General features: G+C 44.6%; 1 protein-coding gene across 3 annotated transcripts in view; it reads right to left on the bottom strand.

The window, feature by feature from the left end:
• Window positions 1-24,360, bottom strand: part of PRIM2 (DNA primase subunit 2) — a 238,641-nt gene that overhangs the window by 36,815 nt on the left and 177,466 nt on the right. For 2 of the 3 annotated variants that reach the window (XM_090034474.1, XM_090034482.1), the window contains 2 exons: window positions 13,438-13,564; window positions 11,099-11,181 (listed from right to left, as the gene is read on the bottom strand). The exons of the other annotated variant lie outside the window; for it this stretch is intronic. In XM_090034474.1, the coding sequence (XP_089890600.1) occupies window positions 11,099-11,181; window positions 13,438-13,564 (210 nt within the window). The remainder of the gene's footprint in view (window positions 1-11,098; window positions 11,182-13,437; window positions 13,565-24,360) is intronic. 3 annotated transcript variants of the gene reach the window in all.

Here is a 24,360-nt window from a genome sequence, read left to right as displayed (position 1 = left end):
TCGATCCTCCCAGTCTTGGGCTATGGGCTGAGGAGGGAGAGGAGGATCCACGCAGTGAACCAAAGACTGCGGAACTGGTGTCATTGGGAAGGCTTTGGCTTCCACAACCACAGCCCGCTCTTTAGCGAGAGAGGCAGCGAGCTGCTGGGAAGAGATGGCCTCCACCTCTCTCCCCTGGGGAGGAGGCTCTTCTCAGCCAGGCTGGCTGACCTGCTCCACCGGGCTTTAAACTAAGCCCGCTGGGGGATGGGGGGACTACTGCCACTGCTGGCCTGCTGAGCGACCCTTGCAAAGCCAGCAGACCACGGCACTTAAGCGAGCCCATCCCTGCCCCAGCGCAATCTGTGGGCAAGGCAAGAGCCCCCAAGGGCACACTTGCCTGCCTGTACACTAATGCCAGGAGCCTGGACAACAAGCAGGAGGAGCTCGTCCTCCTGCTCACTGCAAAGAATTATGACATCATTGGGATAACGGAGACCTGGTGGGACTCCACCCATGATTGGACCACGGGTATAGAGGGCTATACCCTGTACAGGAGGGATCGTGTTGACAAAAGGGGAGGGGGTGTAGCTCTCTATGTGAAGAAAAGCTACATATCCTTGCAAGCTGATGTTGGCGACCAGCATGGACAGCTAGAGACCCTCTGGGTAAAAATTCGTGGGGATTACGGCACAGGGGACATAACGGTGGGAGTCTACTACAGACCTCCCACTCAAAGTCCTGAGCTTGACCAGGAGTTCGCCCGGGAACTCACTAAAGCCGCTTGCTCCAGGACCTTGGTTGTCATGGGTGACTTCAATTACCCGGACATCTCGTGGGAAGATCACTCAGCAAAATCCGAGCAGTCGCAAAGCTTTCTCTCGTGCGTGGATGACCTCTACCTGACTCAAGAAGTCTATGGGCCAACAAGAGACAAAGTGCTGCTCGACCTGGTACTGGCTACGGGGGACGACCTAATCGGCGACCTAGTGATCGATGGGAAGCTGGGTGACAGCGACCACGAGCTGATCACCTTCACCATCCGCCGTAAAGCTGGCAAGTCAGTCAGCAACACAGAAGTCCTTGACTTCAGAAAAGCTGACTTTGACAAGCTCAAGAGGCTTGTCGGTCAGGCCCTCAGGGACCATGACCCCAGGGAGATGAGAGTTCAAGAAGAGTGGTTGCTTCTCAAGGAAGCGATCCTCAATGCACAAGCTAAATCTATTCCAATATGGAGGAAAGGCAGCAAGAAGGCACAGCAGCCCTCCTGGCTCTCCAGGGACCTAGCGGACCTCCTGCGGCTAAAAAGGAAAGCCTACAAAGGATGGAGGACGGGATTCACCTCCAAGGAGGATTATTCTGCGCTGGTCCAGTCCTGCAGGGAGCAAACCAGGCAAGCCAAGGCTGCAACTGAACTCCAACTAGCTTCAGGCATCAAGGACAACAAAAAGTCCTTTTTCAGATATGTGGGGAGCTGGAGGAAAAGCAAGGGCAATGCTGGACCCCTGCTAAACCAGATGGGGCAACTGACAACTGACGCCCAGGAAAAAGCCAACCTATTAAATAGTTACTTTGCGTCAGTCTTTCATCAGTCCCATGGGACGCCCATACCTGCTATGGGACAGGGAGATTCGGGTGATGGGGATCCCCTACCCTCCATCAATGCTGACCTCGTGAAGAAACACCTTGAGAAGCTGGATACCTTCAAGTCAGCCTGCCCTGACAATCTGCACCCCAGGGTACTCAAGGAGCTGGCGAGCATCATAGCCTAGCCCCTGGCACAGATCTTTGAAAACTCCTGGCGCTCTGGAGTGCCCGAAGACTGGAAGAAGGCCAATGTGGTGCCGATCTTCAAGAAAGGGAGGAGAGTGGATCCGGCTAACTACAGGCCCATTAGCCTGACTTCTATCCTGGGGAAGATCTTAGAAAAGTTTATTAAGGGGGCCATCCTTGATGGACTGGCCCAGGCTAACATTCTAAGGGATAGCCAGCACGGGTTTGTTGCGGGTAGGTCTTGTTTGACCAATCTCATTTCCTTCTATGACCAGGTGACCTATCACCTGGACAAGGGAGAAGAGATTGATGTCATATATCTTGACTTCAAAAAAGCTGTTGATCTGGTATCCCATGATCACCTCTTGGCCAAACTGCCCAGTTTTGGCCTTGGCTCCACCACGATCCGCTGGCTGGGAAACTGGCTCCGTGGTCGGACCCAGAGGGTTGTGATTGATGGCAGTCGCTCATCGTGGTGCCCTGTGACCAGTGGGGTCCCTCAAGGCTCTGTCCTGGGACCCATACTGTTCAACATCGTCATTAATTATGTGGACATTGGAGTCAGGAGTGGACTGGCCAAGTTCGCCGATGACACCAAACTTTGGGGCAAAGCATCCACACCAGAAGATAGACGGGTGATCCAGGCTGACCTGGACAAGCTCAGCAAATGGGCGGACAAGAATCTCATGGTGTTTAACAGCGAAAAACGCAAGGTTCTCCACCTTGGGAGGAAAAACCTGCAGCGTCCTTATAGGCTCGGCAGTGCTACGTTGGTTAGCACTACAGAAGAAAGAGACTTGGGGGTCATCATTGACCACAAGATGAACATGAGCCTGCAATGCGATGCTGCGGCTAGTAAAGCAACCAAAACGCTGGCTTGCATCCATAGATGCTTCTCGAGCAAATCCTGGGACATCATTCTCCCCTTGTACTCGGCCTTGGTGAGGCCGCAGCTGGAGTACTGCGTCCAGTTTTGGGCTCCGCAATTCAAAAAGGGTGTGGAGAAGCTTGAGAGAGTCCAGAGGAGAGCCACGCGCATGATCAGAGGTCAGGAAAACAGATCTTACGATGACAGGCTGAGAGACATGGGACTCTTTAGCCTGGAAAAGCGCAGGCTCAGGGGTGATCTGATGGCCACCTACAAGTTTATCGGGGTGACCACCAGGATCTGGGGGAACGTCTGTTCACCAGAGCGCCCCAAGGGATGACGAGGTCGAACGGTCACAAACTCCTGCAAGACCGTTTCAGGCTGGACATAAGGAAGAATTTCTTTTCTGCCAGCGGAGGTGGTTCAAGCACCTACATTGAACACCTTCAAGAGTAAATTGGATGCTTATCTTGCTGGGATCCTATGACCCTAGCTGACTTCCTGCCCTTTGGGCAGGGGGCTGGACTTGATGATCTCCCGAGGTCTCTTCCAGCTCTAATGTCTATGAAATCTATGAAACCTGATTGCCTTCTATGATGAGAAGACTGGCTCTGTTGATGCAGGGAGAGCACTGGATGTGATATACCTTGACTTTAGCAGGGCTTTTGATACAGTCTCCCACAACAGTCTCGCAAGCAAGCTAAGGAAGTACAGGTTGGATGAATGAACTGTAAGGAATGAATAGATAGAAAACTGGCTAGATCACTGGGCTCTAGGAATTGTAACCCATGACTCAATGTCTAGTTGGCAGCTGGTATCATGTGGAATGCCCCTGGGGTTGGTCCTGGGCTGGTTTTGTTCAGCATCTTCATCAACTATCTGGAAGAGAATAAATTTGGAAGATGGGATAGAATGCACTGTCAGCAAGTTTGTGGATGACACCAACCTGGGGGCAGTTGTAAATACAGTGGAGGGTAGCGCTAGAATTCAGAGGGACCTCAACAAATTGGAAGATTGAACCAGAAGAAGACTCATGAGGTTTAATATGGACAAGTACAAAGTCCTGCACTTAGGATGGAACAATCCTCTGCACAAGGAGAAGCTGGGGACTAATTGGCTAAGTGGCAGGTCTGCAGAAAAGGATCTGGGGATTAGTGGGCAATAAGCTGAATATGAGCCAACAGTGCGCCCTTGTTGCAAGGAAGACTAACAGCATACTGGACTGCAATAGTAGGAGTGTTGCAGCAGATTGAGGGAAGTGATTCTTTACCTCTGTTCAGCACTGGTGAGGCCACAACACTGGAGTACTGTGTCCAGTTTTAGGGGCCCCACTACAGAAAGGATGAGAACAAATTAGAGAGGGTCCAGCAGAGGTCAACAAAAATGATTAGGGGGATGGGAACATGACTTCTGAGTAGAGGTTGAGAGAACTGGGCTTATTTAGTGTGGAGAAGAGAAAACAGAGGGGATTTAATAGCAGACTTCAACTACCCGAAGGGTGGTTCCAAAGCGGATGAAGCTAGATGGTAGGGCTGTGCAAAGCTTCAGTCACTGAGTCGATTCAAAGGAGGAGATTTGGGCCGATTTGGCAGCTGAATCTCTGAATCTGAATCAAATCAGGAGACCCATTAATCTCTCTGAATCAAACAGGAAGCCTCCAATCCGATTCAGAGAGATTCAACGATTCGGACATAGACACAGCTTTATATGTTTTTAATCGCCAAATTTCTGATTCTCCGAATCAGAATCGAATCTTCAGATTTGGATTCAGCTGAACTGAATTGGGACAGTGATTTGAATCAGCAAATCAAATCACTGTCCCCCAAACTGGACCAAATCCGAGTCAGAATCGAATATGGCCCGCTTCACACACCCCTACTAGACTGTTCTCAGTGGTGGCAGATAACAGAACAAGGAGCAATGGTTTCAAGTTGCAGGAAGGGAAGTTTAGAGTTTCACTAAGAGGGTAGTAAAGCACTAGAACAGGCAACCCAAGAAGTTGTGGAATCCCCATTCTTACAAGTTAATTTACTTGTAAGTTAATAACAAACTAATTTACTTAATTTTTCCACTCTGCTGCATGTTGACAAATGCAGGGACTCTCTGTCCAAGATAGGTACTATATTCATGCCTTCTGAGTGTCAGAGTAGAATTTTACTGACATGAACACCATTACCATCACAATTTACAAAACCAGTCTCAGAATTATTTGAAGCCAAAATGGAGTAGGATATCTATTTTATTTTTACTATAGAAGGATACCCTGGAAATGTACCATGGCTAGCCATGTCAAATGCATAAAAGATTTGATCACTTGCCTCAATCCAACATTAACATTCTCCATAAACAGTTCTTGGATGACCTGGAGTTATGCACAGGAAGTGGCCATTCTCCCCTCCATCTTGTGCAATACAATAAAACACTGTGTTCAACTGATAACTATATATATAGATGTTTCACTTTAATCATGGAAAAAATGCAAATTTGGGGTGTTTCAGTTAGAAAATTTGTGATTTTTAAACAGAGAAAACCAAGATCCCTAATTAGAACAGACAGGGAGAATGTACCATTCTGACCAACCTAGAGTGCTACAAACCACAGAGTATAAGATCCTAAGTCAGCATATATAAAAATGGTTCTTATAAAATTATCTCTACACATTTATGGCACTATATAATTAAACAACAAAGTTTTGAATCATAAACCTATAAATATTTGGATTAGGCTTGATGAAAGCAAATTACAGCAAGTTGTAAATGTATTTAATGACCACCTCATAAAAAAGGGTAAAGGCTTCCCTCTGCACAGTTTTATATCAGAAAGGGTTTTTTTTAAATCTCTGCCAGTCTGCAAGAAATCCTAATTTCAAATGATCAATCCCAAAGGAAAAGCAATATTTTTGTAGGTTTTCTGCAAAGATGGAGTATTGAATATTCCTTGATTTGTCTGAATGCCAGTAACTGATGACATACTGGCATCATTTGTGCAGGTATTTAGGGTCAGATGTCTATTTACTTTATGGCAGGAAAATGGCAGTAACTTGAAGCTGCCTGCACCCTCCAGCTACACCAGGCAGCTACTTCCTGAATTCCTATGCAAGACTGGGCCCCTCAAGCCCCAGAAGCACATACCCAGCTTTCCCCACTTACAGAGATGCACCCCTGGCATCTCTGGGGCACACCTCAATAAGCAGGAAAAGTTGGTGTTTCTCTGCTTACCAAGACACATCCTCAGGATCTCCAGGTGATAGCTGTCACCCAATGCAGCAGATCAGCTGTGCTGAGATGCATCTTGGCACAGTTGATCCACTTCATTTGGCAAAATATATTTCTACCGTAAGAGTTGTAGGTAAGCCTACATGCCTAAAATGTGCTTACACAATGTAAAATCCACTAGGATTTTGATCCTGGCTTTATATAATTTTGCCCATCACTCCCTCCCCTGTGGCCAAAAAAAACCTAAGAGAGAAACTAATAGCTTTGACCTTCACAAGCCAAAGAGCATAGCAGAATTTATACTGAGCCCTTAATGCATATGAAAAACACAAGAAGGTAAATATGTGTACTCCATAATCGTCAAGAGGAATATGAGAGGTATTCTCAGACACATCTTACCTGCATGAAAAGCCACAAAATGAGGAGTTTCACCATGGCTGCCCAAATACTCTCTAACTTCACTGCTGAACTACTGGTGGCAAGAGGAAACATCCTCTTCACTGACAGATACAGTAAACAGCATGATGCTGTTGGTTCAAAGGACGACCCAGAAGGAGTCAAAAGGGCTAAACTGGACCTCCTAGTGGAAAATGGACCAGCCTTGGAAGCTGAATGAAATAAGGAAGACAATGGATAAGGAAGGCAAGGTGATCTTGTGAGGAGAGGGGTCCTAAGACAGCCTAGTGGGACAGCTTTTAGGGCTCAGAAGCTGAACAGACTAGAAAGGGAACAGCTGAGTAGCTTTGGGGTGCTCATACCTGCACAGACTGAACAGAGGATAGAGGGACTGTTTAACCCTTTGAAGGGAGGCAGAAAACCTGAGTGGTCTTAGACTCAACAAATGCCTTTATTTAAAAGAAGCAGTCCGTTTTGCTGCTTGGAGCTGTAGGTTGCACTTGTTTTCCTCAACAAAAGATAAAGTCCATGTCTCAGGAGCTGAAATGAAAGCTGAGTCCTTGATTCAGGGCCACAGAGGGTTGGGGACCAACAGGCCAGGGTGTCCCAGTGTTTAAGAGCCAGCCCCTTCCCCCCACTCTAGAAGCTATGCTTGGGCTGGCATCAAGGGCACTCTCCAAGACTAAACAAGGCCACAGTGCACCTGAGCAAGAACGCCACTGGAGACATTCTGTGACACAAGGTCATTTGCAGGATCAGTTTTAGGTGTATAGCAAATCCCTACCCCACTTGACATTTGGGTCTGCTCAGAGGTATCCTGATATTTTTGGTAAAAATCTTACTCTTAAGACCCTTGATTGTTCCGAGGGTAGTATTTGGTATATGGTATTCAGAGTTTTAGTAACATAACTCAAGAAAAATGAAATTTCAGTATACTTTTCCCTGGACATCTGTTTTGAATGCTCTGAGTTGTAGAAAATTCTTACGAAGAAAGTAACTGCAGTGCTGGCAGACACTGAGTAAATCTGGATAAAGTAACAAACTTTATTTCCACAAAAATCACCGTTCTGTGGTGATATGGAATGGGCCAGATAGTTTCCAAAAGAAAATTTGGAAAGAAAGTTTAATCATTCCAGTGGTAGGGATCTCTTCATTAGGAATTTGCTGAATTGCCACTACTCTTCCCCAGACATCTCAGAACCTCTTGATATCATCCAGTTGTTGATGAAAATCATTACCTTGTCTGAAGACAAATTAGGATAAGTCCTCCCCAAGTCTCAAGGTGGGAGCAAAGTTTCAGCCAAGTGATCATATTCTGGGAACAAACTGGTAAAATCATTCTAGGTACAGAAACCACTGGTCACAAAATTAGAGGGCCTGTCAAAAAAGATCCCTCTCCCTTAAGGGGTCTATAAATCCTAATACAGCCATGTTGGCATCAGTGATTAGGACCCTTGTATAGTCAGCACTGAAAATCATAACCTGTGATAGGTGATGACCTTCCTAGTACCTCAATAAAGATGATCCTCTTAACACCAGATAGCAAACTGAAGAAAGGTGGAGAGAGTACTCAGAGAGTCTTCTAAATCCTCCACACCATAGCTATCATCCAGCACTAACAAAGTACATCAGAAGGCTTATTGGTACTTCAGGATGGTCAATGGCAAAGAAGTGTAGAGTTGCTATTGTTCTCTGGGTTTCTATTGGTATCAGAAGATGGTGGTATCATACTGGTAGGATGGAGGAGACATCAATAGAATTGAGCTCTGGGATGAAACAACAGCTTGAGATGCCATAGGCATTGATGCTGCCTTAATAACCTGCCTTAGTGAAGACCCTGAGGGTCTCTATTTAACAACCACAGGGCCCTCCGGGTTGTTAGTTCTCCTCAAAACCTCAGGGGAGCTTCATGAAATATCATCTCTGTAGTTTGGTGGATTTAAGGATTCAATTGGTCAGATATTAGCTTACAGCCCAGCCCCATCTGACACTATCAGAACGCAGACACAAAAAAATTGAATTAAGAAAGTATATTAATAAATAACTTTAACCAATATAAATGTACAAACAGAAAACATACATAGGGATGTATTACAAACAGGAGAACAAATTACAAACGCTGCAGATACTAAGGTCTATAGACCACACCAGCCTGTTACAATTCACTATACTGAGGATTTCTGCTCTTCCCCTCATGGGCGCTCAGAACCTCAGGCGCAGGGTGGGTAATACCTTACAAAATTCAAATAAATGTTGAGGTAGAGGAACACTAGCTTCAGGGAAGCCTCCAACAACTCACTGGGATCGGATAAGTTCCTGTTCTGTATACCCACGCAGTCTCACTCAAATCCATTAAGCAACAGATACACACAACACAATGTTTATTACACCTCTGGCCAATTAGGTGTTTCAGTACCTCACAGAGGGCTGGGCAGTTTTTCCCACCAGAGCAGGCTACTTTGCATGCATAATATGTGTATCTAGGTCATGACCACAGAAAAGGGCAAACAGTCAGCCTTTCCGCAGCCTTCATTTCTTCTATTCACATGAACATGGCTCACAGCATAATCAAGGCTAAGAATTAGGAGTGTCTACATTAGTGCTTCCTCTCTGGAAGTGCCCAGATCCCCAAAGTCTCAGAAGGAGTATGAGGCAGGCGCAAATATTTTCTTCTGTAGGAAATCTGCTCTTAGATCTCCTTCTGTCCTCCATCTCATACAAAAATGATTTCTTTTCATCATAATGTGGTTTCATGCATCCTGCACAGTAGGTGATCTAGATGATTTGCACTTGCATTCCAGGCATATCCAGGGGGGTACTGGGATGCTGGTCTGATGACAACCCCATAGACTTACTCTGGAGGTAAATCAGTAGTCTAAAAGTCGGCTTTGAGAGAAAAATGGCTTTTAGATTAAACATTTTCCTGAAACTGAAACAGTTGCTGTATCTTAATAACAGATACAGCAACTGTCTATTATTTTGCCCGCTCACAGGAGGGACACTGTTTGAAATCAGGAAGCTATGAGGAGGCCTTTCTGGATACAGGAGACTTGACAGAATTAAGAGGTTAGCGAGAGGCAAAGCTATGATTTACTAAAACTAAGCACTCTGATTTTCCAAGACAATGAGCTACGATGCTGAGAGGTAAAGCAAAGGGTTTTTGAGGGGCTGAAATTAAACTGTGAGCAGCTCCATCTCAAGTCACGAATGGGTGAAATAAACTGAGGTCTGAATACCAGACTATTTACACCTCCAACGTAAAGTATAAAGCATCTTAGGGCACATGTTTTTGGATGCATCATTCTGGCCAGAAATCTCAGAAGCAGGGGGAGGCATGTGCAAATTACTCAAAAGGAAAAATCATTTTACTCTTCTGTTTTTGCCACTGACCTTCAAGTGCACAAGCATGTCACTTCACCTGTCTCTACTTCTCTTTCCCAATCTATTAAATGACAGTGATTATACGTACCTTTCCTTGTAGAGGCCCTAAGATCCATGCGTAAAAAATATTAACATTAAAAACAACACTTCCAAGACTGGTGGTTAAAGTAGCTTCTAATATAGCACCTTAGCGAAGCCCACTCCTACTTACCTGAACCTTAGTGAACCCCCCTGGACTTACCTGATCTAAGGCTAAACTGCAGGCATTGTTCCTTCATGCAAATAGTTTTATAGTTTGTAGGGTCGGAAGGGACCTGAGCAGATCATCAAGTCCAACCCCCTGCCATGGCAGAAAAGAGTACTGGGGTCAAACAACCCCAGCAAGGTGAAATACATAGGAGCAATCTCTGATGAAGCATATCAATACACACCAAAGGAGTGCTAATGCAATTGCTTCTAATTAATCACCACAGCGATCAGCTGTGAGGAAATTTAAAAGTAGCATTAAATTATGAAGCCTATAAAAAGGGAAGAAGCTGAAGGAGGAAATTTTTCATGCTGTAACACGCTTAAGATGAACAATGTTGAAGGGTTTAATTCCTAGATTAGCAAAAATAAAAAGTTGTGTAGAAGTGAACCAGTTCAGGACTGTCCACAACTGGCTAAGAATATTTATGTAAGGACATAATTTTTTATTCATTATTACATGGTCTTTCTATTTAATCTGTACTGATTATTTCTACAGCTGTAACCAAGGAAGGCTACTCTCAGTGGGGCTTTCAAAATTTAGTACTCATTCAGCTATCTATGAACAACAGAATAGCACATACTACAAATAAAACATTGTCTGCTGATTAACAACCTTAAAATAGGTTTTAGTCAACTTAAGTACTTTTTTTAAAATTTCTTTGCTGAACTAGCTCAATGAAAACAGTAATCCCTTTGGCTTCTTGCAACCACAGGAATGCTTGTGTACCTTTACACTTACCTACCCAGCCAGCCCAGCTATACCATGCTATTTCTCCAGTGTCAAAATGTTTTTCTTTCTTCATCTACTACTTGCGCGTAGATCAGGCTTCCAAGCAATACTTTTAATGCTTCCTTTTAAAAATATACTGAAGCATTTAGCATTTTGCAAGACAATTCAATAGTCTGTACTTAATAAGGTGCTTCAGTAGTATGAAACACTACTGAAACAAATGTGTCATTGTCAGCACTGGAGTATAAAAACAATAATGGGCGTATAAACGTATTCAGGGAAGGAAAGGGTATGATTCCACCTAGCAGCTGGGTGAAAAGAATCGGCCTTGTCAGCAAAAATGTTTAAGCAGAAAAGCCAGGATCCTGACTTAATTCTTTTACACGAAGAGATATTTCCCATAAACTCTGTTAAGATGTACATGGTATTACTACACAGATACAAAATAAAACTGAAAGGCAGAGCCTGATGCCTCATTACTGAGAAGTCCACACAGAATACCCTTACCTGACTAATCCCAGTAGAAGAGATCTTGTAGGACTGGAGCTTCTGCTTCAGCAGCTCAGGATCACTGTGGCGGAATGGGCATCCTGACAGCAAAACACAAGCAAGCTCACAAACAAGACTCTTTACCCTGGAGTTAGCACATTAATACACTCAAGAGATGGACTAAGCTGCTTTTAATTGTTTAAACAGTTTATTAATAAAAAAGTTAATTGCCCATGTGTGAGATGCTTTACTCTTTCTCTAAATGACTACTTCACAGTGTGGTTTATCAGGACACTACAGGCTGAAGAGTTACATAAAGCCTCACAACATAAGCAGGCCAAGATTCTCATTCATTGAGTGGAAAACAGTTTTAATTAGGTCCCTTACTACAAGCATAGGCAGTCAAAACAGCTTACCACTGTGTCATGTAAGAGTAGTGTCAAATACAAAAAACCTATGCCTAAGAAGCAACAGAACACACAACCAACAGTCAAGAAAACTAAAGTAAAAGGATTGTCTTTTTATTAAAGAGTATGATAGGATTTATTCCTTTTTGAAAAATATTATTTTCATGAATTCCACCACTAAAAATGAACAAAACTGAACAGATGACTGAGGCTCTGGAGAGATTGTTTGAAATGCTCTGAAGACTGTTATTATACTTTAAACAGCAAATTTATAGACATACACAGATAAAGAAGCGCTTCAAAAATGGTCAAAATGTTAAAAAAATTAACCTAAAAAATGGAGACTCTTTAGAGCACTTCCTTCTGAAGTGTTACCTAAAACTTCTGTACACTCCAAACATCTGTACACTTGTTCCTCCAACATCCCAGAGTTTCCTGTTCCAGGGTCTGATGCCTGGCACTTCCCTCGCGTCCACATAGCTCCAGCTGGGCCAGCACAAAGCCCCAAGCTGATGGTGTGCACATGGGGAGCCAAGACAAATGCATTCCTCGGTGTCTGCACAGCCCCGGCTCAGCCAGCAAGCAGCCCAGAGCTAGGGGGGCAGTTAACAGAGACCCTGAGGGAAGCATCTGTGTTGGCTTCCCCCATACTCCTCTTCATCCCCTGCCCACCCCAGCCAACTCTGAGCTGGCTGAGCTCAGGCTGCACAGATCCTGAGGGAAGGCTCTCTGTTGGCTCCCCACCATGCCCTGTCCCACCAGCATACTGGCCAAGCCAGGGCTGTGTGGACCCCATGGCTATGTTGGCACCCCATGCCCTCCTTCTCCCTCCCCCCACCCTCAGCCCAGGAGCCGCAGTTGGGCAGAGGAGCTATGTGGATATTTCTGTGACAGCCCAAGGGTGGGGCCAGCTAGGTGCTGGGCTGAAGCAGCAGAGCATGAGCCATGTTAGTGGGCCACCCTGCAAAGAGGGGTGCAGGGGTGTGCAAAGCATCCTGGGGAACTACAAGGTAACTTGAGTCAGGAGGGGATCTGGGACAGAAGTTTGATAGATCGGTTTGACCTAAACCAGTTAAGTCTGATACTACATCCATTCAGCCAGGTTTGGCTGTTTTCAAACCAGTTTGTGTGCTGAACTTCTATTCTGTTACAGGTTTAAACCTGTTTCTGATCACTTACGCTGGCTTGTGTGTAATGTTTGTCCCCAGCCTTAAAGTCTTTGCCTTATAGGACCACGTTATATGCAGTCATTTGCTGTCAAATGGTATCTGGAAGAAGAGTCCTGGCTATGCTGCTAGCAGTACTTCAGGTAATATAAACCTAGCTTGAGTACATGTACAAGAGCTGCAGCAGGAGTCTCATGCATCTATATCTAGCCTTGTGTAATGTACAGTAATATGTAAAGTTAAAATTTCTCAATCATTCTTAATAGGGGAAAAAGAGCACTTCATGTCTCAAAGCTTGTTCAACATCTTTCCCAACTAAACAGTTTAATCAATAAAATATAAAACAAAACTCCTTATCTCTCATCAGCTGTTCTTACTTTATGATTGTGAGATTAAAAATCTAATACTGTAACTCAGTGATTTGTCCTTGAAAACTGAATGGATTCAGTATCACTGGAGTAGATTTGACAGTTTACGAGCAAAGATGAGTAACTCTAGTGTATTTTCTGAAACAAAAAGCAAAGTAGAAAGGAGTATAGCCACAAAGAAGAAAACACAGTGAAGAGTTTGGCACAGCAGATTGAAAATTTCTTGAATTAATTTTTCTTGCTTGACGTAGTTCAGTAATAAGACAAATCACCAGAAGAGTAATAGAGCACTAACTTGACAGCAATGATTGGCATAAGCTACAAACTAGTTTCTAGTAATTCAGCCATCTAAACAGTTCTCTCCCAAAAGTACTGAACCTCCATATATTCTGAATCTTCTGGTTTTAAGCACTCACCATGATAATCCCCTTGACTTGGTGGATTGGATAGAATAATCTTCATGCAGCTAAATGGTGTATAATCAGTCCTTTTGCCTTCTTTTCCATAGTTATGGCGGATGCTATAGGCATATCCTTTGTCAAACTGAATGGCAAAAACATTAAAAGCAGAATATTTGCACGGGAACTGTACATTGCATCAAAGATTCCATCAACTCTGCCGGGTTAAATATTGTCCTAGAAAAACAAGCCTAGGAAACTCAATCAAATGACAATAACATGACCATGTTACTGTTTCTGGGCAATACATACTGATTAGGTTACATTAGATTTTTTAAAAGGCAATGATTTTTTTAAATACTATATTATAAAGAAGATGATTCACATTTTGAACCATGTGATGCATGGGAATATAGCAGATAGACTCTTATTGAATCTTTAGTTTTCACATGCTGGACATTAAAGGCTATATCTTACTTCAGTTTACATGCCCAATAGCAATGGCCCTTCTACCATTGTATTTTTTTTTGCCCTATAGATTATGATCAAATCACATCTTAACCTTCTTTGTAATAAATTAAATGGACTGAGGGTCTTAGTCCCTCTTGGAAGATCTCTCTTGTAGCTCTTGTCTGAATTCTTACCGACTTGTTTATATATATATACATACATACATATATATATTTTTTTTTTTTTATTTTTTTTAAATAAATTGATACAGTATTCTAGTAACTATTTCACTGATGCCATCTATATTGGCACTCCTATACTTGATATTCCTCTGCATGTGTTTGAGAACAGCAATTTCTTTCTTAGCAAATTGCAACAACTATAAACTTAAGATCAGCTGGTCCTTCTCTGATTCACTTTATAAAAAGAGTTTTGCTCCAATCCTTAGTTTCTTGCATTTTCCTAAGCTCAACTTATGTTGCTCAGGTGAGCCCAGCTCTTCACAAAAACCAGGTTGTTTTATAGAATTGACCTACATGAAACCAGAATAATCCTCCTGCAACACACAGCTCCTTAACCTTTTTTTTTTTTTTTTTTTTTTTTTTTTTAAATTCTGGAAGCACAGCATGAGACAGGAGTCCTACCTGACTACTCCTCCTACTCCTCAGGGCCCCCTGTACATGTGCAGGTAAAAGCATAATGGGATCTAATATGCAATCCACACAATCACACTTCCTGCCATGCCATATGTGCATGACAGGAGGCATGACTGTGGAATTATACATTATATCTAGGGCCTGGTTTAAATTGCAGGCCCAGCTGACAGCATGGTGGGGCCTTTCACCTTGGAGTTCCCCCCCATGCAACCACCCACTGCTGATTGGTGGATAGGTCTGTTGGCCCCACTGCTTCCTGGTGGCTGGGACGCAAAAACCGCATTTTAAATATGCTGCTGTTTTTGTTTCACATTGCTTGCTGTTGACTGAACAGGAAGCAAAAACTGCGGCCTATGCAAAACTGTGCCCTCCGCCCAAATAATTGCCCGTCCCTGGCCAAGAACCCTGCATCCACAGTTCCAGAGCTGAGAGCCCCCTCAGCTGATGGACTCCCAACCCCAGGGGCAGGCCCTGCAAATTAATGCTGGATAGCAACCAACTATATAGTTATTACATATTTTCCAGCAATAACTTTATAGCTGGTTGGACCTTTTTATAGCATGGCAGTTAATTTGTCCTTGCAGCTGGTCTAATTTAATTGCACAATTAACATGGTAATTGTATGACACACATAATATGTAGAGGGGTCCTCAAGCACAACGAACATAATGGACCATCCTATCTAAACTAGATAACAGCCTTGTTCTACTGCTGTCTAATACAACAATTTGATTAGTAGCTGCAATGCAAAAGGTTCATAGCTGAAATATGATTCATAATGATGTAGCTGTCTATTTTCAGCTGCCTGTAACAGCTGAACATTTTAACATTTTTTCAAAAAAATAGGTAGTTGGTTGCTCCTGTTACCTTAATTGTCTTCCCTTGGGGAGTATATAAAGATAAGCCTTTAATTACATAACCATGTGCTAGTTTTGTGGGATTTTTTTATTTTCCCAAGGAACCATGCATCATTCTATGCATAGGATTTCACTTTCTTGAAATAGACTATTGCTGCGCATTCAAATACCTAATGGGCTCTTGCAAGTCAGAAGTGAATCTTTAATGCTTCATTCACACTGCATTGCTTAGTTTGACAGAAAATTAATATCCCCTTAACAGCTTTGTATAGTAAAAATCTTGAGCTATACTTTTCACATCACTTCCTTTAATGCCCACAGAAATTACTTTTATTACCAAACTCATTATTTTAGATTGAGAAGCAGGTCTTGCAGTAAATAGAAACAACAGATGTGCCATAATAAACTGGCCTTGGGACAGGCTAGCTAGATGCAGGTCTCAGTTTTCTTGAATCCTCCTTGTGACTATCTAAAGCCATCTGTTCTCTTCATCTTCATTTGGAGTATGGACAGACATAACAATCATACTTCTAGCAAATTACAAAAGTTGTAACTTTCAAGTCAGTCCAAGGCTGCTGTGACCAATGGGGCATCTTAGATGCTGTAACAACCCTCCTCCACTCTGTTTGGCTAGCTGTGTACATTCTGTCAGTTGAAGCCCCATTCAGTCCTCAGTATTGGTTTCCCAGTTTTTCTTGGATCTACTTGTTTTTCTCTTCCCCCACTGCTGCACTCTGCATTATGGTGTTGGCAAGGATGTCTGGTCTCCTCTTGACGTTTCCAAACCATTACAGCTTCCTTCATCGCACAACCTCCAACAACAGTTCGTAGGTTCCAATTTCCTGACTGATTTGCTGCTTCACCGACTTGCAACTTTAACCCCACTTTATTTAGGGTTAAAGTTAAGGCAACTTGGCCGACTTATATTGCATACAGGAGCATGCAAATGTAAAAGATTTCTCAAAACAGCTGATATGTACTAGCCAGCAGCAACTCTCCTCTCTCCTTTACAGTTATGCTTATGAAGAGCCTTAGATATCATATTTACCTGAATATAAGACAAGGTCTGCTCCCCATCCCCCCAATTAACATGGGGAAAAAAGCCCCTCGTCTTACTATCACATATAAGAAAATCTCACTAAATATATTATCTAGCATTAAACTCCTGCCAAAAGCAGCATGTGCTCAGCAATAGAAACCAACTATGAAAATGATCAAATGCAAACAACATTGAACATGACAATAGAACACATGGCCCATATTGAGCAAACATGCTGATGGGAACCTACCACAAGAATGGGTTAGTGTAGCCTATATGAATAAGATACAGGTTACTGCCCATTAAGCACAGTCCCCCTCACCACTGACTCCTTTTAAAGTCATGGGGAGCCATGACATTGATTATTGTTCACCCAGAATCCCTTCATCACCTCCTCTCTCAGCCTGGCACATATGATTAGTGTGGCCCCACCCTCCATGAGGTGAAGCTAGACCTAGTTGCTCTGTGCCTCATCTGCACATAAATTTTTGGAGCAGGATTTCTGACAAGAACACCCAGTTCCAGTCATAAGTGGAACTAATTAGTACATGGATCCTTTGTGGGGAGGGTGGGGTCACCATGGCTTAAAATCCTGATGACTCTTGTGGGGCTCAAGCCTAATGAACTATGTGGTAAACCACAAACTTTTTTGGCCTTAGACTAATAACATGCATGGTTTGTACTACATGTAAGTAGGTGCCAAACTGCTGCTCAAAAGTGTGTTTATGGAATACCTGTACTAAAACTTACAGCAGTTTTATAAATAGTTAACATACATCCAATCTGGATAAATTAAGCGCATGGGTACTATATACAAATTGTTATTGACAAGTTTAATGTCAAGGTTAGTGTTTTCCAATTTGTTCCTCACTTCCATGTCCTCAGGGACAGCAGGGCCTGACAGTAAGGAGAGGGGGAAGGGAAAAAAATTGGGGAAAAGCAGAGAGAAAAGGACTACCTGCCCCCTCCCCCCGATATTTTTCCCTGCTGTAGCAGTGGAAAGGGGACAAATTTAAGGCAAACTTCTATTAATCAGATTCTATATCTGGAAGATTATAACAAATTTATAAATTTTCCATATAAAGAATCTAATTATTGGGGGGGGTCATCTTCTATTCAAGTAAATATAGTAGTAAGCTCTCTGAGGCAGGATTTGTCTTTTTAGTTCCGTTTGTACAGTTGTAATACAACAGGATCCTGGTTCATGATTTGGGATTCCTAGACATTATGACAGTAAAAATAATAAACAGTACATGCAAATCTGGAATCGTAAGGTATACTGAAAATATCTTATATAATCTAACAACTCCTGCAGTTCCAGAGTTGATGCCACCATGCAGGTTTTGGCTTCTACAACCACAATCCGCACTTTCATGAGAAAGGCATCCTGGGATGAGATGGTCTTCATCTCTCTTCTAAAGGTAAGAGTCTGTTCTCTTACTGGTTGGCTGATATCCTCCAAACGGCTTTCAACTATGTTCATCAGGGGACAGGGAAGCAGAGGATAAGGAGAACATAGGATCAGCAATGCACTGGATCAGCCCAGGTAAGCACTAAGGGGCTGACAGACATCAAGACAGGGGAGTACCAAGGGCACCCCTCCGGGGGCTTAAATGTCTCTACACTAATGCTAGGAGCATGAGGAACAAGCAGAAGGAACTTACACTCCTGCTTGCAAGCAACAACTTCAACCTGGTTGAATTAACTGAAACCTGGTGGGCCCCTACTCATTATTGGGCAGCAGGCATTAAAAATTACAGGTTGTATAGATGGGATAGAGTAGGGCAAAAAAGCGGGGGGGGGAGGTGCATTGCTCTCTCTGTTAAGCAACAATGTACATCCTCTACAATCAAAATGGGATCAGAAGAGGGCCAAACCAAGGTACTGTGGGTCAGGATACAAGGGGGTTGGGGAGAAAGGGAGTTGGCAGTGGGGGTCTAATATAGACCACCACACCAGGAGGATGAGCTAGACCTGGAATTCTCCATACAGCTCCCAGAGGCCATATGGTCAAGAGATATGGTTGTCATGGTTGACCTAAACTACCCTGACATGATGGAAGGAGCAGTCAGCCAAATCTAACCCACACATAGGTTCTTAACCTGCATACAGGACCTCCACCTAATGCAGAAGGTATATAATCCCACTAGGGAAAATGCCTTGCTGGACTTGATGTTAGCTACAGGGGATGCCCTGGCAGGGTATCTGCAGGTACAAGATAACCTAGGGAATAGTGACCATCAATTGACTCAATTCACAATCTGGCAAAGGATAGGTAAACTAAGCAGAAGGGCTGAAGTGCTGGACTTCAGAAAGGCTGACTTCAGTGCGCTCAGGAGATTAGTTAGCGAGGAGTTAAAGCTCAAGAGCATTGGTGAAACGGGGGTCCAGGAAGGGTGGTTGTTCCTCAAGGGAGAAATCCGACAGGTGCAGAAGGAGAAAATCCTGTTCTGGATAAAAGGGTGCAAAGGAGCCAAGAAGCCCTCTGTGGCAGGGATGACCTAGGGGTGCCGTGAACTCCCCTAGCCCCCACCCCCGGCTACTGTGTTAAGCCGGTGTCCAATGCACCCTCACCAATCTCGCCCGCCACATCTTTGCCGTTTTAAGTGTTTAGGGGAGGCTGCCTTTTATATCTGCTTTGGCATGGTGCCTACCTTGCTATACTGGGGCTTAGTCCAATTGCCCACCAGCGCCCTCACAGGCGCCCCCCTTCGCCTCTCTCACAGCCCTCGCCACACCGGGGCCTGTCTCCCGGGCTCTCGTAGCCCGCACTGGGGCCTTGCCTCTCTATCGTCGCCCGCACCGGGGCCTGCTCAATCCGCTCACCCCCTCCCGGGGCCTCTGTCTGTCAGTAAGTTCGCCCCCTCCTGTGGCTCCTCCATATGCTTGCCCTCTCCTGGGGCCTGTGCCTCGCGCTTCCCCGCCCCCACGGGGGCCTATGCCTCGCGTTTCTCGTGCAATCGGGGCTCAGGCGGCCTCAGCCTTACCTGGCCCCAGACCCCTTCTAGGGTCCTATGCCCACTGGGCTCCTCACAACGGGGCTCAGGCGGCCTCAGCCTTACCTGGTCCCAGACCCGCCTTCTCGGGCCTATCTGCCAGCGCCCACACTGGGCCTGTCCCGATACCACCCATACTGGGGCTGGGGTTGGGACACCCCAAAACGCAGCGCCCCCTGCAGCGCTAGGAACCCCCCCACTATTGGGGAGCTCCCATGAGACCTCCTCCACCCCTACAGCCTCACCCGGTCCTCCGGTAGTAACAATAACCAAAACCAAAATCTCCCCCTCCTGGGTTACAACACAACTTCCAAGCCAAACTCAACTTCCAAGCCAACCTGGCTCCCTTTTACATATATCCTTCTCAGCGTTTCCTCCATCCAGAACTGTCAAGCAGACACTCTCTAGCCATCAGGCTTCTTTGCTATGTTCTGCTCTGCTTGCTCCCCCAGAGCTCTCTCTTCCTCTTAGGCTGCCAGCAGGGGAACCGACTCTGGCCTTAGCCTTCTCTGTTTATAAAGGCCAGGCCCTGCCCCCTGGCGGTCAGCTGACCCAATCAGTTGCCATAGCAACTCCCACCTGCTGCCCTGGTGAGTGGCAGCTGAGCCCACTTACTACTATTCAGTAGCAGGCGCCCTAGTGCCCTGCTACACCCTCTTGGCTGGACAGGGAAGTCCAGGAAAGCCTAAGTTCAAAGAAAGAGGGATACAGGCTGTGGAAACAGGGGGTAGCTAGCAAGGAGGAGTATTCCTCCCTGGCTTGCACTTGTAGGGAATCAGTTAGGAAGGCCAAGCAGGATTAGAACTTAGCCTGGTGACAAAAATTAAGGACAACAAAAGGAAGGCACAGGATGGTATGGGATCCCTACAGGACAAACTAGGACAATTGGTGACACAGAGAGGAGACAAAGCTGAGCTCTTCAATGAGTTCTTTGCATCTGTATTCCTAGACACAGACCAAGACAAATCTCCCAACTGGATCACTGACAGGCACAGAAGGGACACCAGCCCACCAACTGTTAGTGAAGGGGCACTTGGAGGGGCTGGATGTGTTCAAAATCAGCGGGCCCGGATGAACTTCATCCAAGGGTGCTGAAAGAACTAGCCAGTGTCATAGCAGAACTGCTGGCATGGCTGTTCGAGCACTCATGGTGCTCTGGTCAGGTCCCAGAGGACTGGAAATGGGCCATTGTGGTCACTCCAGAAGGGGAGGAGGGAGGAACCAGGAAACTATAGCCAGTTAGTCTCACCTCTATCCTTGGGAAAAATCTGGAAAAAATCATTAAGAATCACATTTGTGGGAGCCCAGCAGGAGAAATAATGCTGAGAGGAAATCAGCACAAGCTCACTGCAGGTATATCCTGCCTGACTAACCTTGTTTCTTTTTATGACCTGATCACAGGATCAGGATGCTTAGACACAGGAGTCAAGGTAGATGTCATCTACCTAGACTTTAAGAAGGCCTTCGATAAGGTACCTCATTCCGTTCTCATAAATAAACTGACAGGCTGTGATGTAGATGATTACAAGGTCAGGGGGGTGGCAAGTTGGCTTAGGGAGTTACACCCAGAGAGTGGTGGTGGTGAATGGGTTGATATTGACCTGGAAAGATGTTGGCAGTGGAGTCCCGCAAGGCTTGGTCCTTAGACGGGTGCTGTTCCATGTCTTCATCAGTGACTTGGATGAGGGCATGGAGAGAACCCTGTCCAAGTTTGCAGATGATGCCAAATTATGGGGCAAAGTTAACACACATGAGGGTACGGAATGGATCCAAGCAGATCTGGACAGGCTGGAAAAATAGCCAGAACAAAATAGGACACAGTTCAACAAAGATGAGTGTAGAGTGCTGCACCTGGGCAAAAAGAACCACCAACACACTTACAGGCTGGGGGATGACCTTCTCAGAAGCACAGCAGCAAAAAGGGATCTTGGAGTCATAGTTGACTCCAAGATGAACATAAGTTGTCAATGTGACAAAGTGATCATGCATTAGCAGGTCCAGGGAGGTGATGCTTCCTCTCTATGCAGCAGTGGTCAGGACGCAATTGGACTACTGCATCCAGTTCTGGGCACCGCACTTCAAGAGGGATGTGGAGAATCTTGAGAGGGTTCAGATGAGGGCCATTCATATGGGCAGAGGCCTGCAGTAAAGGCCCTACAAGGAGAGACCAAGGGACCTAGATCTCTTCAGCCTTCACAAGAGAAGGCTCAGACGTGATCTTGTGGCTGCTTATAAAATCAGGGGGAGCAGCAGGGAATAGGAGATGCTTAATTAACTAGGGCACCCCCTGGAGTAACTAGGAACAATGGCCACAAATTGACGGAGCGCAAATTTTGGTTGGACATTAGAAAGAACTTCTTCACAGTAAGTGTTGCCAGAATCTGGAATGGGCTTCCAAGGGAGGTGGTGATCTCCCCTACCCTGGGAGTCTTCAAGAGGACACTGGACAAGCACCTTTCTACTTTCTAAAAAACAGCATTAAGTCAAAGAGGGCACACACCTCTTAAGAAACCTTACCATTTTAAATCAGCTAATTTATACCACTGAGCTGTGTTGCAGTTTTGTTCCAGCTTCCACTGTAGCAACCCATTTAGGGGAAAGGTGGTGATGTTGCACTCCTGCCCAGAGCTCTTTCCTGCCCAGTGCAGGGGGTCAGACTCAATGACCTACTGAGGTCTCTTCCAACCCTAACATCTATGAATCTAAGCACAGCCTATCCCAGCAATGGCACATGCATACACAAATTCTACACTTCGCTAGTGTGAAGTTGGATAACTTTGCTGAACTTAGCACACAGCAGAATTTTGCCTTTATATGGTGCATCCAGCTATCCAGTCCATTTTGTAAAGAGGTACTTGTATCTGCTCCACTTAATCACAGAACTCTCAAAAAATAAATCCTATAATTACCAGTACTAGTTTTGAAAAGTCTAGTTGTAAGTTTATCATGAAAAGCATCACAAAAACCTAATTATTTAAGCAGTACTAGGGCAGGGGAAATTAAAAATGGAAATACCAGACTTTTTAAAATAGCAACCAGTGCATAAAATGTTATATATAGTAAATGCGACAAGGGCAGCTTCCAAATGTCCATGGGCAACGTATACATGCTCCTACCATCCCTACACATGTCCCGTGCCTCGCAGATCTCACACCATGTGAAAATACTCCATCTCAAAGCTGGGCCAAACCAGCCACACAGTTAGATTTTTATCATACTGCTCCCTTCAGGGTCATACACACACCAGCCTCCTCTTACCATGGCCTCTTGCACTCCACTGGCTCTCACCCTGTCTGTTGTATACCTCCTATCCAGGCCACATTCACACCGCTCTACTCAAAGAGAACCTTGGGCTTTGCTCTCCACCCCTCAGTCAGCCCTGGCATGGTTTTTTGGGACTCTACCATGACCGTCACCCGAATGGAACTGAGTGATTGCTCAACTATGGGATTACTTAACCCTTGGCCCCTCACCAGACTGCTATATCCCTCTCTCAGATCACACCCCTGCCCCTTACAGTGGGGCCTGAAGTCTTCCACCCCAACAGGTTCAGGAGCTTCTGTCCCTTAAGCATGCCTGAACTTCACTCTACCCTTTCCTAAAGGCCCGGCATCTTACACCCCTTGGAATCGGATGCTACTAACTCAGTGTGCCTGGCCCCTCACTATTCTGCATGCCTGGCCCCCCTTAATCCTCCTAGTAACCCACCCAAAGGTGAAGACTGGGTTTAGGTGCCCCAACCTGCCTTCCACTAGGGAGGCGATCGGTCCTGGTATTTAAGTGGGGCTGCGATGCCACCAGCAGTTCCACTAGGCCTCCCGTATCCTGGCAGGGTACAGTTTCAGGTTATGTCCAGGATCAATGAGGCTTCCTCCATCCCCATAGCCTCACCCTTACCTCCAAGTTGTTCATGGAACCAGAACTCAGCAGGGAGATGTTTTTTCCCTGCTGGCTGGTCTCAAACTGTTCTCTACTATCTCAGAGCTGGACCCTAAAATGGCCACCCTCATCAGACACCTGGAAGCTCCCTGCTTCAGCCTTTAAAGTGACAGACACAAAAAAGGGTGCTCTGTCACACCAAAATAGTTAAGAACACTTAAAGTCTTCAAGACACTCTTTTTAGTAAAGTTGCTAAAAATTGTTTATATCAATCTAATATATCACTTTTAACATGTATAGCTCATTTATAGTCCATTTTGTGGCTATGAGACAATTTAATGTAGGCTGATAAATAATATACCTCTAAATTTGTTTTTATTCAGCAATTCTGGAATTCATCATAAGAAGTTTATTGTGCCTGAACAATCCTAGTCCAAACTGCAAAGCCATCAAGTGGAAATAGCAAAGCCATTCTGTGAGCAGGGGGCCTGGCTGAATCAACAAATTGGCCAATTTATTTATCCTTAAAAAATAGCTAATTTTGTGTTTGTTTATGAAAGTTTGCAACCACCACCTTCCCCCTAAATGGGTTTTTACACTGGAAGCTGGAACAAATCTGCAACACAGCTCAGTGGTATAAATTAGCTGATTTAAAATGATGAGATTTCTTAAGAGGTAGCTGCCCCTATGACTTAATTTCGCTTTTTAGCATTCAAGAAAGTAGATATAAAACTAATGGCAAGATGCATTAGACTGTGCAAAGTCTTCCTAGGGAAGAAAATGAACACCGATCCTTTATAACATTTAAAACTGAAAAACAAATCAAGGTGAATAAACTGGTGGGGGAAACAGACTAAACCTGTGTTTCTCAACGTTTTTTACATTCAAGACATCTTAGTTTTCACTCCATTTCTGACTACAGAGAACTAATACAGAAATGTTACTGTTGCAAAGAACTAAGAAAGACCACAACAGGTCAGAATGGTTTTGATACTATGAATTCCTCTAGGTTTACCTTTTCACTGAAAAGGAGTTCCCTTTTAAACATCCACAAAACCATCTTA

Source organism: Crocodylus siamensis, chromosome 1 (genome assembly GCF_052110815.1).
Source record: "Crocodylus siamensis isolate JL-2025a chromosome 1, ASM5211081v1, whole genome shotgun sequence".
NCBI lineage: Eukaryota > Metazoa > Chordata > Crocodylia > Crocodylidae > Crocodylus > Crocodylus siamensis.
The sequence above is the reverse complement of the archived record's forward strand: the minus strand, read 5'-3'. Positions and strand labels throughout refer to the sequence as shown.